The following is a 15,865-nucleotide window of genomic DNA, read 5'->3' on the forward strand; positions in this document are numbered from 1 at the left end:
TCAACTTAATTGATTATCATCCTTGTTTTAATGATGTTCACCTCTAATTGCCATTGCTGGATTCAAAATCAGATTTAGTTCCATTTGGTTTATTAAACGTGAGAATCCGCTGTTTCTCGGGTTTTTGAAGAAGAACTACAAGTTACAGCCATCCAATAATTTCACATTTAACCTAAATGAAAAATACGAGAAATTACTGAACTTGAAAATCGCTATTCCTGTCCTTAACACCTTTAAATTAAATTTTGGCACATTTTGCATTGTTCGTCTGGAAATGATTCCAAATAAGTCTTAGCCTTTTATCTTGAGCAATTATTATTACTCAGTAGACTCCTGCGTCTCGAAATAATTTTCTCGAAATGAACCGGGACAGACGAAACGAGACGAGAAAATTCCGGGAAAAAAATAACGGGACAGGGAAATTTTAAGGTACCTATTTTAACCGGGACGTCTCGTCTCGTCTCGGTATCGTCCCGGAATTCCAACGGAAGGCTGAAAATTGTCCCGGTTTTTATTGCGAACCGGGACAGAGCCTGTTGTCTCGTCTCGTCTCGTCTCGGATTAAAAAAAATACCAAACGCAATAGTCTAATTATTAGCATTCAACTACACTGCAGATTCCGACTAGTTGGACTGAAGACTCGAATTGAACCAACAGTATTTCATTGTAATATTTGAAAATAGTTATCACTGACGTTTATTCTACAATCCCTGTGTTTGATCCTGTCAATCGCTGGGAGCGAAGTTGTGGTGTGTGCAATGAGCATTTTATACGCCGTTTCCTACGCTCATTAATATATCTTGCTCCATTTTTTATTGAGCTACCTAGTATGGACGTGCGCGTTAGAGCGGCCCGCCCATATTGCCACATCATAACCAAATCGACCATGGGTCTTCAGTAAAATATTAGACACATAATTATTATTATACAATTTCTACGTTTTATCATTTTGTGCGGTGGATTTCTCGTGATTTCAATTCAATTTTGACCGTCATCATTGCATCAACAATGTGTCCAAAATGCAAAATGAGATAATTCAAAAGTCATTTGGACGTTATTTTTTAGTTTCGTATTAAAGTTCATTGAACATGATCATCTCATAATGCAAATAATTTATTAAAAAAAATTATCTGTTACGGAAATTACACCATGGAAATAAATGAGTATGAAAGGAGTAGCAAAATAAACAATTTACTGCATTAAATATTCTAGCAATGTAGAAATATTTAAACATAAATATTGTAGTCATATAAATTAGATTTAATCATTCGTGTTTTTAAATATATAGTAAAGTAATCAATTAATAATGTGCTTCGTTTCTTTGTTCCATGTTCATCGTTGGGCTGCTGCGCTCATCTTGGTCTCCTCGCTGCGTGTCCTTCGCTTCTCCTGCTCTTGTGCCTCCTCTACTTCTTGTCTTGCTCTCATCATCGCTTCTGACCGCACATCGTCTTTTCTTTTAATTGACTCGTCCCGTGTTATTCCTCATGTCTTGTATTTTATTTTACATGAATTTTCCGCTTTTCATCGCATTAATTTTTATTTAATTTACATATACGTTGTTTCCTACATCTTATTTTAACTCGTGCACGTCATTTATCCAATATTGTTTCTTTTTCGCTTATTCTACTTGGATTTTCTGATATATGCGTTTGTTAAACTTTTTTATGAATATTTTTCATCTCCAACATAATTGTTCAATAACTATCCATAATATCCTGTAAATTATATTTTGTCAATGCGTCGCGACAATAACTACTTCCCTTATTACTCCAATTGATCCTGTAATCATTATCGAATTCCATTCGCCTTCTTGATCATGTCCGGTAATGATAATCCACTCATGTCATTTCTTCCAACTATTACCTTACTCACGACTGCCTCGCTCTATTAACTCTGCCTCCGTAAATGATATCGGCAATTCCCATGCTACCCCACTCCTCGTCTACCTCCGCCTCCCTGCATCCTCTCCCCTCATGCTCTTCTCCGTCAACCATTACCTCGGTCTCCATGCATCCTCTTCCCTCATCTCTTCTTTGCCAACCATTACTTCGGTCTCCCTGCATCCTCTTACCTCATCTCTTCTTCGTCGACCATTACTTCGGTATCCATGCATGCTCTCCCCTCATCTCTTCTTCGTCGACCATTACCTCGGTCTCTCTGCATCCTCTCTCCTGCTCTTCTTCGTCAACCATTACCTCGGTCTCCATGCATCCTCTTCCCTCATCTCTTCTTTGCCAACCATTACTTCGGTCTCCCTGCATCCTCTTCCCTCATTTCTTCCTTGCCAACCATTACTTCGGTCTCCCTGCATCCTCCTTCCCGCCTGGTCTCCTGACCGTGTACCGAACCTTCGCCTGCTACAGTCCCCAGTCCTCCGCTGAACTTGACAGTGACGCGCATCGAGGACACAACCGTTGAGCTGTCGTGGCTGCGGCCTCGTCATCCCAATGGAGAGATACGCGGCTACCGCATCTTCTACATGCGCGGCAACTTTACCAGCGTCCGCACCGCGCATGTCCATGGCGATGAGCCCTCCAAGACTTTCAAACTCACTGAAATGGGTGAGTATTGCACATGAGTGCTTCATGCAATAGTTTTTCATTGTAAAATATTTTACCTATATTTATCATTCATATTTTACGCTCGTAAAAAAAGCAAGTGTTTAATCTTCTTAAATGTAACAACCGTTTTTACAAGAGCAATTATGTAAGACCATGTTTTGAACACCGTTTTTCGAGTACATCGAAGGTCTAAAAGAAGGTTACGCGTTGGCCTTACAACAAGTATACTAGCCAAAAACAATTCCATCCGTTGACGATCATGACGCTACAATTTTTAAACAATGTATCCACGTGTTGACAAAGAGGCCATCGTGCGCCTTATTATGATCGTTGAGCTTGTCTAATTATAGCGACTCAGGTGCTCGCTTGGCTGCGCCATAAAGCAGCCTTATTACCTCATTAGAAAGCCTCACGAAGTTCCCTGAATTACCGCGGTTCGTTCATCTCGAATATAACCACATTCTCTGCTTAACTTGACGTCCAGACTCACATACTCGTGCGCGTCTTCAAAATGAAGGTTCTTATTGCAGCACAACGTGAGTGATCAAATTCGCCATACTCTGCTGCTGTACGCACTTACGTGCCACCGTGAATAATTTTAGCTTTGTTTCATGGAGATGTTTGCGTTCCATCATGTTGTTAATGCGAATTGAGAACGCAGTAAAATTGCTGAATGAGTTTCTTAATTAGAAGATTTATGTTCTCAAATGCTTTCGTTACTGGAAGGTGCTACGTTCTTCTTGTCATGTCAGCGTTATTAATACTAAATAAATTTCCACCGCGGTGTGAATTAGATGACTATTAGGACCTTTAGTCACACAGATGACTTCGGACCTCGTGCAGTGAGTCGATCAATTTATAAATTTCATCTCTGATGGCTAAGTTTATATGAACATATTTTTCATCTTTTAGGTATAAATATTTTATATTTCCCATCTGCAAGGTCCTTGTAACTTCTACTTGTTATCTGTATGAAAAATTATTTATTCTTTCATATGTATATGTTTTCTTTAAAACGTGGCAATTAGCCGTAAATCTTAAGATTTAGGGCTAATTCATGCTGTGTTGTTTGAGAAAAATTATTTTGTAAAGAAATATTTTGGCATAAAAGTACCTTTTAATATTTTTTGTAGACAACCTTTTTATTTGCATATTATGTAATATGAATATGTATATAAAATGTACATATTGTGTATGAATACATATTATGGCTGATGTTGGAGTACTGAACTGTCGATGTTCCATAGATTTATTGAAATCTCATTAGTTTTAATTTTCGGCTGTGATATCTCTCTAACTTAAATGTCAAATGTGCACCTCTAGACACCGGATCATTTACATTGGTTCTCTAAGCCTTAATTATTACGGCTCATTATTTTCAGTTTGTCCAATACATCACAGAAAAGTCAAATGTTTCACTTCTATCCTATAATCCTTCATCTCCAGATGTTTTGATCGTATTACATTTGTAAATTCTAAATTCGGAGGGTTACCTTGTCTTCAAAAAGGCAATAAAAATTTATCCTCGAGTCATCACACCGTAAATTCGCTATTTTTAATTGCTTTACGTGCACGCAACGAGTTTCGTTTAACGAAGGCTAGTACCAAGAAGTGTGGATGTATGTCACTGGATCTCATTTTATTGTGGGATCTCAAGGAACGGCTTTGCAATTAAGGCGTACAAGCGAGTAGCGATCTCGCGAGCAGCCGTTGTTCCTGAAACTGTTACTCGTAACGCTGGTTTGTGCTGCTCCTACTGTTATTGATGGCTTCGATTATTAAAATAAAAATATTGATCATTATATTATTGTATTTTCGTTCTTGTTTTTTTATCTTATGTCATTTTACGTTCCCTCAGTGTTCCCACATATCTTGATATAAATTTTGTTGATACTATTTATTTAATATATATACGGTACCTATATATTTTATTTGCTTTTTATAATTTTTTTTTGTGCTGATAACCTCTCGAATGCTTTCTATGATGATGATGACGGACACTCTGAATGTCTTTCTTTTGTAACCCTGCTCCTTATTTGTGTACTTACCAAACTTGGCTTTTGCTTTACGAGTTTTTAAAACCACTGAGTCTGTTGTTGCAGCATTTCTTCCATAATCTAAATACTCGGTATTGGTTTGCAAAAACATACATTTTACATTTTAACATCTGTATTCGGAGCGCTCGTTCCATCAAAGTTAAACCTAATATCTTGATCGGTGTTTTTGAATGAATGCAAAGACTATTTTGTTCTTTCTGTGTTCAATTATCTGATAGTGGATTGCGTAAAACCAGCTTAACCACACACAGAAATACCCGTTTGTGACAATCCATTGCTTGAATGCTCCGAGTGTCTACAATTACTTCGTCAGTAAAGTTGCTATTCGGGCAGATGCAGTGCTAACAACACCTGCTTCATTCGGGCTTATTCATTCTCATGCATTGGTATTCTGTCATGCCATGCTACAAATGAACGCGTGTCAGGCACACCTGTTCATGGAACACGATATTTTGTCCATGTTTCTTGTTAATTTTCGAGCACTATATACACTAGTATAGTGAAATGTGGGATGTCGTGCATGTGTGTCTTTCCATGGGTTTGTCGGTCGTTAGCTAACGTGAAACGCATGGTTATCAAATGATGAAATCACGCATGCGTTCTTGCATAATGTCTTGGTTCTTAATCGCTTGAACGTTTGGAGCAGAGGAAGTTATCTTTCATTTCAAGACTTACACTTATTCTACGGAGTAAATTGCTTATACTCAATATTTCTTTATGAAGGTCTAATTTTGTCTTGGTTGGTAAATCGTTGGTTTTGTGCTGCCAAAAAATGATTGCTATTTGTCGTTGTTCCAAGTGGTCATTACTTCCAGATATTTCCTTGGCTTTAGAATAGTGAAGACGACCATGTTATGAGGGCGGAAAATTAGATTTATAAGCGCTTCATTATTTTCGTATTATTTCAATAATTTGTTTACGGATATATTCATTAACTGTCGTCACTGTTCTTCGTATGAAACGTATCTGAAGAACTGGTAACTAGAGTAATAAACAAATGTCAAAGACAGTCAATTGTAACCAATATATAATTCCTGAATGTTAATAGTAGTTCTAATTTACTTTTGTTATATCTCGTCTAAACTCTTAAGCAATTAAAAGAGGAGTGCACGAATGGAAAAGATCATCGACACAGGATCATCGATGTTCGATGAAATTTTTTTAAGGCTCAGGGACCGAATCTTAGCAAAATCGTCCTGCCCCGGCGTTGTGCTGTGCCACAAAAGACATGCAAGTTTGCATGCTCCAGTGAATAGTGACCGGCCTATCTCCTTTAAAGCTTGCTCGTCCATTGGTGTGGCCGTCCTCTTGAAGCAGCTGTGTAAATGCTCGGCTGGTGCTGCTGCCATCATCATCATTTCTGCACGAGAATACATTCTCACTGTAAAATGCGATATCCATAAAGGAAAAACTGACTCGGGGTACAAATACAGGGGTTGGACAAAGAAGGGAAACACCTGACATTTTGAAATCGTAATTTTTGAACATGTTATTAACAATGCAAGCTTGACATTTTTATTTTTTATTGTTCATTGTTGTTGCTAATTGATATTTCATCATTTTACACATATTTTTAGTAAATTTTTGTTTTTATAACCTAACCTAGTTATATCCTTAGGTTTTTATAACCTAACCTAGTTTACGTTTGAAGACAGCAAAAAGAGTCATAGTGAATCCCGACTGCCTCCTCCTAATCCCCCGACCCCCGACCGTAACATGACGGGGGATCTGTGATGATCTGTGGTGCTATTTCTTCGAAATCACGCTGACCAATAATTAATCATCATGGATGAATCAACAGCCTTGACTATTTAGGAATTTTGGAGGACCAAGTTCATACAATGGTTCAAGCACTGTTTCCGGAGGGGAACGCTATCTTTCAAGATGATAATGCCCCGATCCATACAGCTGGAATTGTTAAAAATGGCACGAGGAATATTCTAATGAAGTTGAGCATGTCATCATGCCACCGCGATTACCAGACCTGAATATTATCGAGCATTTACGGTCGATTTTAGAGATGCAAGTCAGAAGTCGATTCCCGCTGCCATCGTCTTCATGAGAGCCAATTAAAGGGAGTTTTAACTGAAGAATATGTTAATATTCCTTTGGAAACAAATTCACAATTTGTAAGAATCAATACCTCTTAGAATTGAGGCTGTAATTGCCGCAAAAGATGGACCTACACCATACTGAAGTATATTTTGTTAATTTCCCAGGTGTTTCCCTTATTTTGTGTAACCCCTGCATATAACTTAGTTGGAAACATCTAATCTCAAAGCGACTAATTTTTCATTGAGAAAGAAGTAGTTGGTATTTATCCAGGGGTTTTATGAAAGCACAAAAATCTGCAATGCCTGTTAACAGGTCCATACAGAATCTTTCTTGGATTAAGTTATGCTTTCAATATTAAGTTAATCGAAATTTTTGGCGCCATTTAATGAATGAAAATCTGTAATATTAGTTAAAAAAATTTTTTTTTGAGAGTCGTAGAAATAACTCCAGTTGTTGTGTTCGGTGCAAAAAAATTGTTCGGTGCAAAAATTAAGCAATGTTTGAATTTATTATGTTCCACTTACTGAAATTAAACGTAATAATATGCATTTAAAATTACTTTTTAAAGACAACAATTCTAAAGAGGCTTGTGTCTCCGATGTTACACATGTACAACGAATTTCTGATTTTATTGTTAAATATTAAAAAAGTTGTTTAAACATTTTTTAATACATAAAACAATTTTTTTAATTTTTAAAATTATTTATTTCGTCAATTGATTCAATCATTAATTGTCTCCGACTTTACGCAAGTGTGAAAATTTTCAGATCGATTGAACGATCAGAATTAAGTGTGTTAATTAGGTACATACTGTATTGATTATAAGATTTGTAGCAGACCAACAAACGAACAAACAAACAATAAGAAGTCAGGTTAAAGAGAAGTGCCATAAAAACGAGTGTGATTCAACTGCTCTGTAACAATTTACTTTTAGGATTAAATATTGAATTTGTTGTTGCTGCAATAAAATTGTATAAATATCATAAAAAAACCTTTGGATAAAACCATAAATTTTATCAGTATTTTTTACATTATAAATCGTACTAGACTCGAAATTTTTACTTACATTTATGTTTTCTTTCCGGGAATTAACACACTAATTTTTAATTGAAGAAATTCGCTGAAAAACCATATTGGATGTTTCATCATTATTTCACTTGTTGCTCTGTCGCGTCTTGACCTTATGTAGTAGCAAGTGCGGCGTGCTATCGACGCAGCACTTTCACTCACGCTCATAAATTGAGCAGCAACCAGCACACCTTGCGGTTTCATAACAGACCATCCTTCGTTTATGTGAATGATTTCATGGAATCATAACTATTACCTGTTCCGTGCTATCGCAACTCCAATTTTGGTTTTAATGTTTCCCTTTAATAACAATTCGGGTAGTTTGAAGGCCAAACTGAATGCTTAAAGCGCATGAAAGCTACTATAAAAATATCTTCGATGCATCGTAGGTTGAAATGAATCGTTAAAAGTTGACCAATGTTAAAAATGAAAGGCTTTGCGGCTCCAAAGTGTCTGGTCCTACGTCTTACGGCTCATTTCTGCTAGGGTGTGGTCAGGTTTTTAAGGCAGTGAGCTGCAGAACGTCTCTTTGCACTCACCGCGATGTGCCTCACGAATCTCATCCTCATTTTTTCTGTGGAAATCTCAACGCATTTTGTGGTCGACCTCAGCATTCGCCTGAGCGTGCATCCTGCTGGCTAAAATCTTAAGTTTTCGTAAAATTAAGTTTGTCTTTCGCAGCCAACGTGACTGGAATTTATGAATATTGTGAGCTAAAGCTGTATTGTTTGTCAAGCCCCCAATGAATTTATCACTAGGAAAGTTTTCGCTGAACATACGTAAACTACTCAGTGTTCAAAAATGTTAGCTGCATCTAGTATTCATTCCCATTGCGAGATTAAGTAATTTATTATAATAAATTTGGAAGTTTTTCTTGAACTAAAACGATGTTTAACGTCTCAGCCAATCACATTTTACCACACTTCTCTTTAACTTCACTTCAATTGAAGTGAAGCTAAAGAGAGCTCTGCTAAAAATCTTATCGATATTTAACGCACCTCCACCTGGCCAATCGATATGAAATTTTGCACACTTGCGTAAAGTCGGAGGCAATGCATGAATCAATTGACAGAATAACATAAATTAAAAAGCAAAAAGTATTAATATAGACCAAATAATTTAAAAAATATACCTAATTCATTAAAATATTTGAAAATAAAATGAGAAATTCATTGTACATGCTTAACATCGGAGACACCGGCATCTTTAGAAGTGTGTTTTTTAAATAACTTATTAAACACATATTTATTATTTACCCTCCAATGAATTCCCATTAAAATGGAAAGATATAATTTTTACTTTGAACCTAATATGACCTGTAAAAAATAGTCTCAAGGAAGTTTACGGCTAATTAAATGTACGAAGTAATCATAATATGTATAGTTTATATTATTAACAAAATAGTATGTATCGTTATACTTTGTAGGTATAGGATATCTGGCTGTAATCGAAGTAATTTCATTAATTTTAGATTTTGTCGCTGGAGTCCCGCTCAAATATCGCCGTTTTATATTTAAAGTCGTTCAAAGTCTACTGCTCTAAACGGGAGTTAACGCACGAAGGGTGTAATCTCCTGGCGTTTACTCCCCGTAAACTCCCGGTATGTTATACTGGTGATTATTACTATGTAACGCGGTCGTATGTCTGTTTTTACAAACAAAATGTATTGTTGACCACACATATTGATAATTGAAACAACACAGTGTGAAGGGCAGTCGAAATTCTTGAATTTAGAACCATAATGGCTTATTACACAGGAGATATTTGAGTAAGTGCGATCCGGCGCTACCACGGCTGCAGAGTTAGATGATACCGCTGCGTGCCACCTGCCGATGGTCTCCCGATGTGTGTGCTTGCCTTCTGTTCGTCCGTCCGGCTGCGTGGACCGTCTTTTTTGTGACACATGACCTTAAAGTAGGCTTCAACATTATCGTTTTGTCGCATATTCTTAATATTTCAAGTTTTGTTCTCAACTTTTTTCAAAATCACTCTCGACTCTCGATTTTTTGGTTACTTTTCAAAGAGTTCTTGATCCATGAAATTTTTAGTTATTTCTCTTCACTAACTAGAATATTGCCAATCCGTGTGTTTTTCTAATTCTGATGTATTTTGGCACGTTACCTGCGATTAATCAATAGAATTATTAATAATATGAAAATTAATTAATAAATTAATCAATTAATTACTAGATTAATAAAATTGATTGAAAGATATTAGAATCAATGTTTTAGATTTCCAATGAGGTTTCTATTACAGTTTTCCAAAATATTCCAAGAGAAATTATCTTCATAGTTGTACGTACTATAACATCGCAGTCAAGTTGTCTGCTTATTTCACTAAGTAAAATTGCTTGATTTTGTCGATGATCTAAAATGAACACAATTGGCGTATAGTATCGTGAATTGCTGGTGTTGGGAAAATTCATTCCTGATGCTCATGAAAGCTCCGACCTGGCTTTTTCCCCGTTTATGTGCTGGAAAAGAGAATTCTCGCATTTTCAGTTATGTTTGAGTTTTCCTTCTAGTTCTCAATACTCGGAAAGGAAATGTTTCAAAACAAAGGTATCCGATATAATTTGTGTACCTGTTCTAGGTAATCAAATTACGAGACAGTTAAATTTCTAAGTAATCTACTTCTTGTTGACTTGTAAAGAAATTAAGTATACTTCATCATCGAAAATTTGCATTCACATACCTGTGCTCAATTCACTTTGTATGTATACCATGAAGCCCCTCTGTAATGTGGAAACGACAGAAACAATTCTTAATTTTGGATCAAATATAGAACCACGTTTTCTTGAAATGTATTTATCTAATTATCATGTATGCGACTTTTCCAGTAGTTCATTGCAAAGTGAAACGAATTTTCCCTGGTCTTACTTGTTATGAGCACATACAGAAAAAATTTTTTATTTAGAGTTCTTTTCTTTCTATGCGCAAGCTACATTGCGTCTCAATATCGATTTGTCTGTCGTGAAGTCATTTTTCTTGAGACTTCACAAAGGGCTTCATCAAGCGCCATCAAAAATTTCTCTTAAATTTGTAGTCTCTTCTCTTTTTTTCGTTCGCCTCCACCGACTTCAACTGTGCTTTTTTTGTCCTAAGAAAGGTTTTAATTGCGTCCATTATTTCATGCACTCATTACTTGGAGCAAAATCAAGAACCAATAAATTTAGAGGAAATGTGGATACAGTGGGATGCGTAGAAAAATGACACATATGTCAACAATTATTTTATGGATCAAAGGATGCAACACCTCTCTCCGGCATCATTGACTCATGTGAAATCGTTACGCAAAAACTGTTGTTGAATATTATATCTGAATGTATAAAATTATTGTATTTCCTACTGTCCCTCATGCTCCACGTAACTTCACTTCCCGTATATTTTATTATTTTAGGTGCACAAATCTAGACTCTTCACTTTACAAGTTTATCGAACGATGAAATTTGAACTGACATTTGCGTAGAAATTTTTATTAGTTTAAAGACTTTCATTAGGACTAACGCTCACTGTTTTCTTGCTTTCGTTTGTAGTGATTATCAGGGAGCCCAAAATTGTTCATCAAAGAGCTTAGGATCTTCAGCTTTCATATTAAGGTTGGCCGTCTGACGCGAGACTGCTTGGGAGCCCCGGAAACGAGTGTCGTAATGGAACTTCATGTCCATACTAAACTCACATTTGAATTTTAAACATTCGTAAATACCTATCTGTACCATTAATTCACAGAATCATACGTTCGGATCAATTTTCATTTACAACCAAGCTCATACGTTCACGCCGTCTAAGCTAAATATTCTTTTATTTCATTTGTTTGAACCCTGGAATGTGTGCAAAAAAAAAAAAATCAAACTAATTAGTGATTTAATACCAAGTAATTGACGGTTGTTGACGACTTGTAAGTTCCGCAGCATCGTGAATTTTTGCTTCCAGACTGTTGAATCTAGTTGGTCAAAGAAGAGATCGTAAAATGTGGTACCCGGATGTGGAGACCTCATGAAGCACGGTGGTTCACGGTGAACGTTCCCACCAGTCAGTCGACGTTTAATTCAACGTTTAATCAAGTACACAACGTTTAATTCAACGTATAATTAAAAGTTGATTTTTTCACACAACGCTTAATTCAACGCTGATTCAACCACACAACGTTTTATTCAACGTTGAATCAACCACACAACGTTTAATTCAATGTTAATTCAACCACACAACGTTTAATTCAACGTTAATTCAACCACGCAACATTTAATTCAACGGTAATTCAACGTCAGAAGTCTGGTTGGTAGTGGCCTATGAGGCCGCGACCTCTCTCGGCTCGCCAGCGGCGTCGGCCGCCAAAAGGCCTCAGCCGTACGCAGTGTCGCTATTGATCGCGCCGCTCGCCCGGTCCTTCTCGAGGACAATCTGCTTCTGCACTCCGCCCTTGACGTTAGGTTATTCTTCGGCCCTGCATCGCTAGCACAGCTGTGATATCGGCTCGCCCTGGGTTTTTGTTGACAATTTTATCTCAACTTACGTCCATTTCCGAGCCACTTGCTTCCTTCGTCTTGATTTTTCTGCATTGCGTTCAATTGCGCAAGCCTTTTGGTTAGTTTCGATTTTCTTCGAACATGCCATTCAAATTACTAAGCAGTGGTATGTATCCCTCTTTCTTCAATTCTTCTCTACGAAATATAATATTAATTTTATGCAACCAATCTGCAGAAAAAACTCCACAGTTACTAATAGCATCATGGAAAATTGGATATTCTACTGCATGCCTTAATTTGCTGTCGTTCTTGGTTTCGTTTCTTGCAGCATTAAATACTTGCTTAATACTCTTGGAACCATTGATTACTTACTAATAAATGAATATATTTTATTTTCCGAAAGATATTTATAAATTACTTATCGAAGTACCGCTGGCACCGTCTTTCTGCGTTAACAAGGCCTTTAAATAATAGATCAATGTTTACAATTAAATGCTTATAGCTTGAGTTTTGATTTGATAGCGGACGTTTTAATTGATTATTTGCTTTCTAATTTCGTGTGTAAGAATCAAAAGGACGTTTTTTACTTTTCTATCATCTTGATGCGGTTGAAATACGTTTACCTGACTTAGAACATCTAATTTTATAATGCGAGTTATTTTGATTTTTAATGTTGGTTCCAGGTTTTAGATAACGTATGTACAGAGTGATTCTTACGTAGCATTGCGTGACGGGGGCTATATTATATATGCACGTAATGCGTGTTACCAGTCGTTATTAGAGCGTCCGAACAGCCTTTTGTCATCATTCATTAGTAGAGTTTCTTGAGCTATCTAGAATGTATTTCGAGAGGATGCACAAGTTTATTGCCTTATGGAAATTGGAATTTTTTCGTATAAATTGGTATAGGCGTCTTGACATATTTCGTGCTCAATATTTCGATCAAATTAAGAAAGTATTGACTATTGAAGCAAAGTGAGGTAATAGGAAAAATAAAAAATAGGTCACTGAAAATAAATACAGTTTGCAGCGTTATGATTACAGACTGTACGTTTCCTTTCATTTCATATTTTTTAACGGAGTCTCTCAACTCGAAGAAGATTCGACCGTTATTGTCATTCATCTCCCATTTTCACGAACGTCATGTATGCTTTTAGTCGAGGATTTAGGCTTATACTCTTGGGAATATCACTCCAATTACTTGGTCGCCATGGACGGCGGCTGACAATCGTTCATTTACAAGGCACTTAGTAATTGCAACGCGCCAAAGCATGTCGCTTGTATTGTGATGTTTGCTTGCTACGTTGTGGATGCCTGTTTATGCATGCGTGTCGAGTAACTGTGCTTGTCGGTCACAAGGCGAGGATGTATCAAGTCTCACTCCTGAAATTTCTGAAGGTTTAATGATAGCCGTTTGTGGAGTGACGCACGCAACAAATCCTTCGTTTTGTTGTTTCTTGTTGCGTTTCATTACCATCGTTTGGGCTGCATCACTTAATTGTCGTCATTTAAATAAACATTCAACAGCTAGTTGGTTACAGTAGCTAAAAGTAAGAAATTTCGACAATTGAAATCATGATGTTTTTTTATTAATTCGTAGACATACGACGCTTTATTGCACGCCATTCACCGCCCACAGATCAGCTCAACTCGTTTTTCAATGCGAATATTTCATTTTTTATAACCTTGACAGATGCGTGCTGCCTGCATTTATGACTCTAAAAGAACTATAGGTACAAATGCCAAATATTCATGGTGCGTTTAAGTCGAGGAATCTTTTCGCTTCTGTTTTCTCTGCAAACTTTGCACGTTGTAAATTTTGTACCAGTCAGCGCGACAAGCTGGCAATACAAGTTTAAACTAAAGCTCTTTTTACGTCCTAAATTTGTTTTATTTTGTAACGATATGCCACTTAATTTCATTCTCTGCTGCTTATTCTATTTAGCATTCATTCGTATCACAGGATTTAAATACGTTTATAATGAATCAAGTTACATCTTAACTATTTTCAAAGATTTTATATTTCTGTCATTACTGTGATCACTAAACTCCATACACAGCAGTTATCAGGAGCGCATCAACTAAGATTCTACGGCAGAAGTTAAACTCAATGCGGCTCGAGTCTTGTTTCTCGCTCTATTTCTCACAAGCATCTATTATTTAGCGTCCATCCGTCATCGTAACTCGTCTTCTAGGGAATCATTTCTGTGTTGCAGGACTCGCATGTTAAGGCTGACCATCCATTTACTTGCTTTGTATTACCACTCATCTCCTGTAGTTCGCATGAAAAAAAATTCCCTAACAAAATTTAGAGTCGCCCTAGCTTCTGGTAATCCAAATCAGAAGCTGATGCGTCTGTAAATTTTCACTGGGTTGGCATCTTTATGTGAAGAAGGGTATCATGACATAATTTTCCTAGAGTTAGACTTGAAATAAAAATGAACACGTAATCTGTTTGACCATGTATTTGATATGTTCAGTTATACATTATATGTACGTTTTTGTAGGATGCAGGGAAGAATAATGTATTTTTTTTTAAATGTTCTCCACCATTGGCCTTAAGATACCTAATCTAAGTATGGTTATCCGTTGTTTTGATCTTGGATGTGCATTTGTATTTGAGTTAGTTGTTTCCATTGGAATGTTAATTGCGAAGTTGTATTTCCATACTTTTTTGTTTGAATCTCAGTTCATTGATCCCGGTGACCTGCTCTCCCATTCCCGCGTTAAAATAATGTTTCCGAATCTAATTATTAACTCTCGTTCGTATGAGCGGTAGAAAAAATGCGTTGCATCCTTTTTTTATTCTCGCCATCCCTAATCCTGCTCCGGAAAACAGCAATCTTGAGCTCGTCACAATGTGCTGCGTTATTATTCTGTTTAACGGGAGCGGATTTATTGATAATTCTATGGCCGCTAGACGTTGATTGTATTCTCGTTAGCTACCGCCCGCAAGCGTGCTACCGCCGGCTTATGAATGAGCTCCTCAAGCCTCCTTGACCTTCTCTTTAAAAGTATATAGGCATTTATTCTTAAATAATTTTCATAACAGGTTTGCTTGGTATATTTTATTGTATCCTTAATATTCCACTCAGAACATATACAATGGTATGTGTATCAAACCTACGCATCCACTTGTATATTTATTGGATGATGCAAGTCTATTATATGAATCCTTTTTTCCCGCTGGTTCCAAATGGAACCGCTCGGCATTAATGGGTTAAGCACAGAAGCTCCACGGAGCTACACAGACCCAACCTGTGTCAACCACTTGCGTGAATCCAGTGTAATCCAGACCTAAAACAATGAACACTGTAGCGCGAACATGCAATTTAATTACACAAAATAAAATGAAAACACATCCGCACAAACTCAAATAGAGAAAAGTAATATTAGCCGAGGGTAGTAACACTGTTAGTTAACACGATTTATACACGAGGTCAGCACAGGGGCAAAGTTAAGTAAATAATAATTAAATAATTACGATCGAGCTAATGAGCGTTGACTTCGCTACCCAATACGAGACTAGCGAAAAGCGTAAAAACAATCATGACGTTAGATAATGAATTTTAACAAAGTATATTTTCAACCGTTTGACTTCGACATGAATAGAAGAGAATTGTGTAATATGTCGCTGTACAAATAATTGGTTTTTA

At 36.7% G+C, this 15,865-nt stretch overlaps 1 protein-coding gene across 4 annotated transcripts in view; it reads left to right on the forward strand.

Annotated features, from left to right (window-relative positions):
• Nucleotides 1-15,865, forward strand: part of LOC108680932 (tyrosine-protein phosphatase 99A) — an 81,025-nt gene that overhangs the window by 48,882 nt on the left and 16,278 nt on the right. For all 4 annotated transcript variants that reach the window (XM_047883713.1, XM_047883714.1, XM_018169862.2 and 1 more), the window contains one exon: nt 2,367-2,564. In XM_047883713.1, coding sequence (XP_047739669.1) covers nt 2,367-2,564 — 198 coding nt within the window. The remainder of the gene's footprint in view (nt 1-2,366; nt 2,565-15,865) is intronic.

Source organism: Hyalella azteca, unplaced genomic scaffold (genome assembly GCF_000764305.2).
Source record: "Hyalella azteca isolate HAZT.00-mixed unplaced genomic scaffold, Hazt_2.0.2 contig13505, whole genome shotgun sequence".
In the NCBI taxonomy this organism is placed as follows: Eukaryota; Metazoa; Arthropoda; class Malacostraca; order Amphipoda; family Hyalellidae; genus Hyalella; species Hyalella azteca.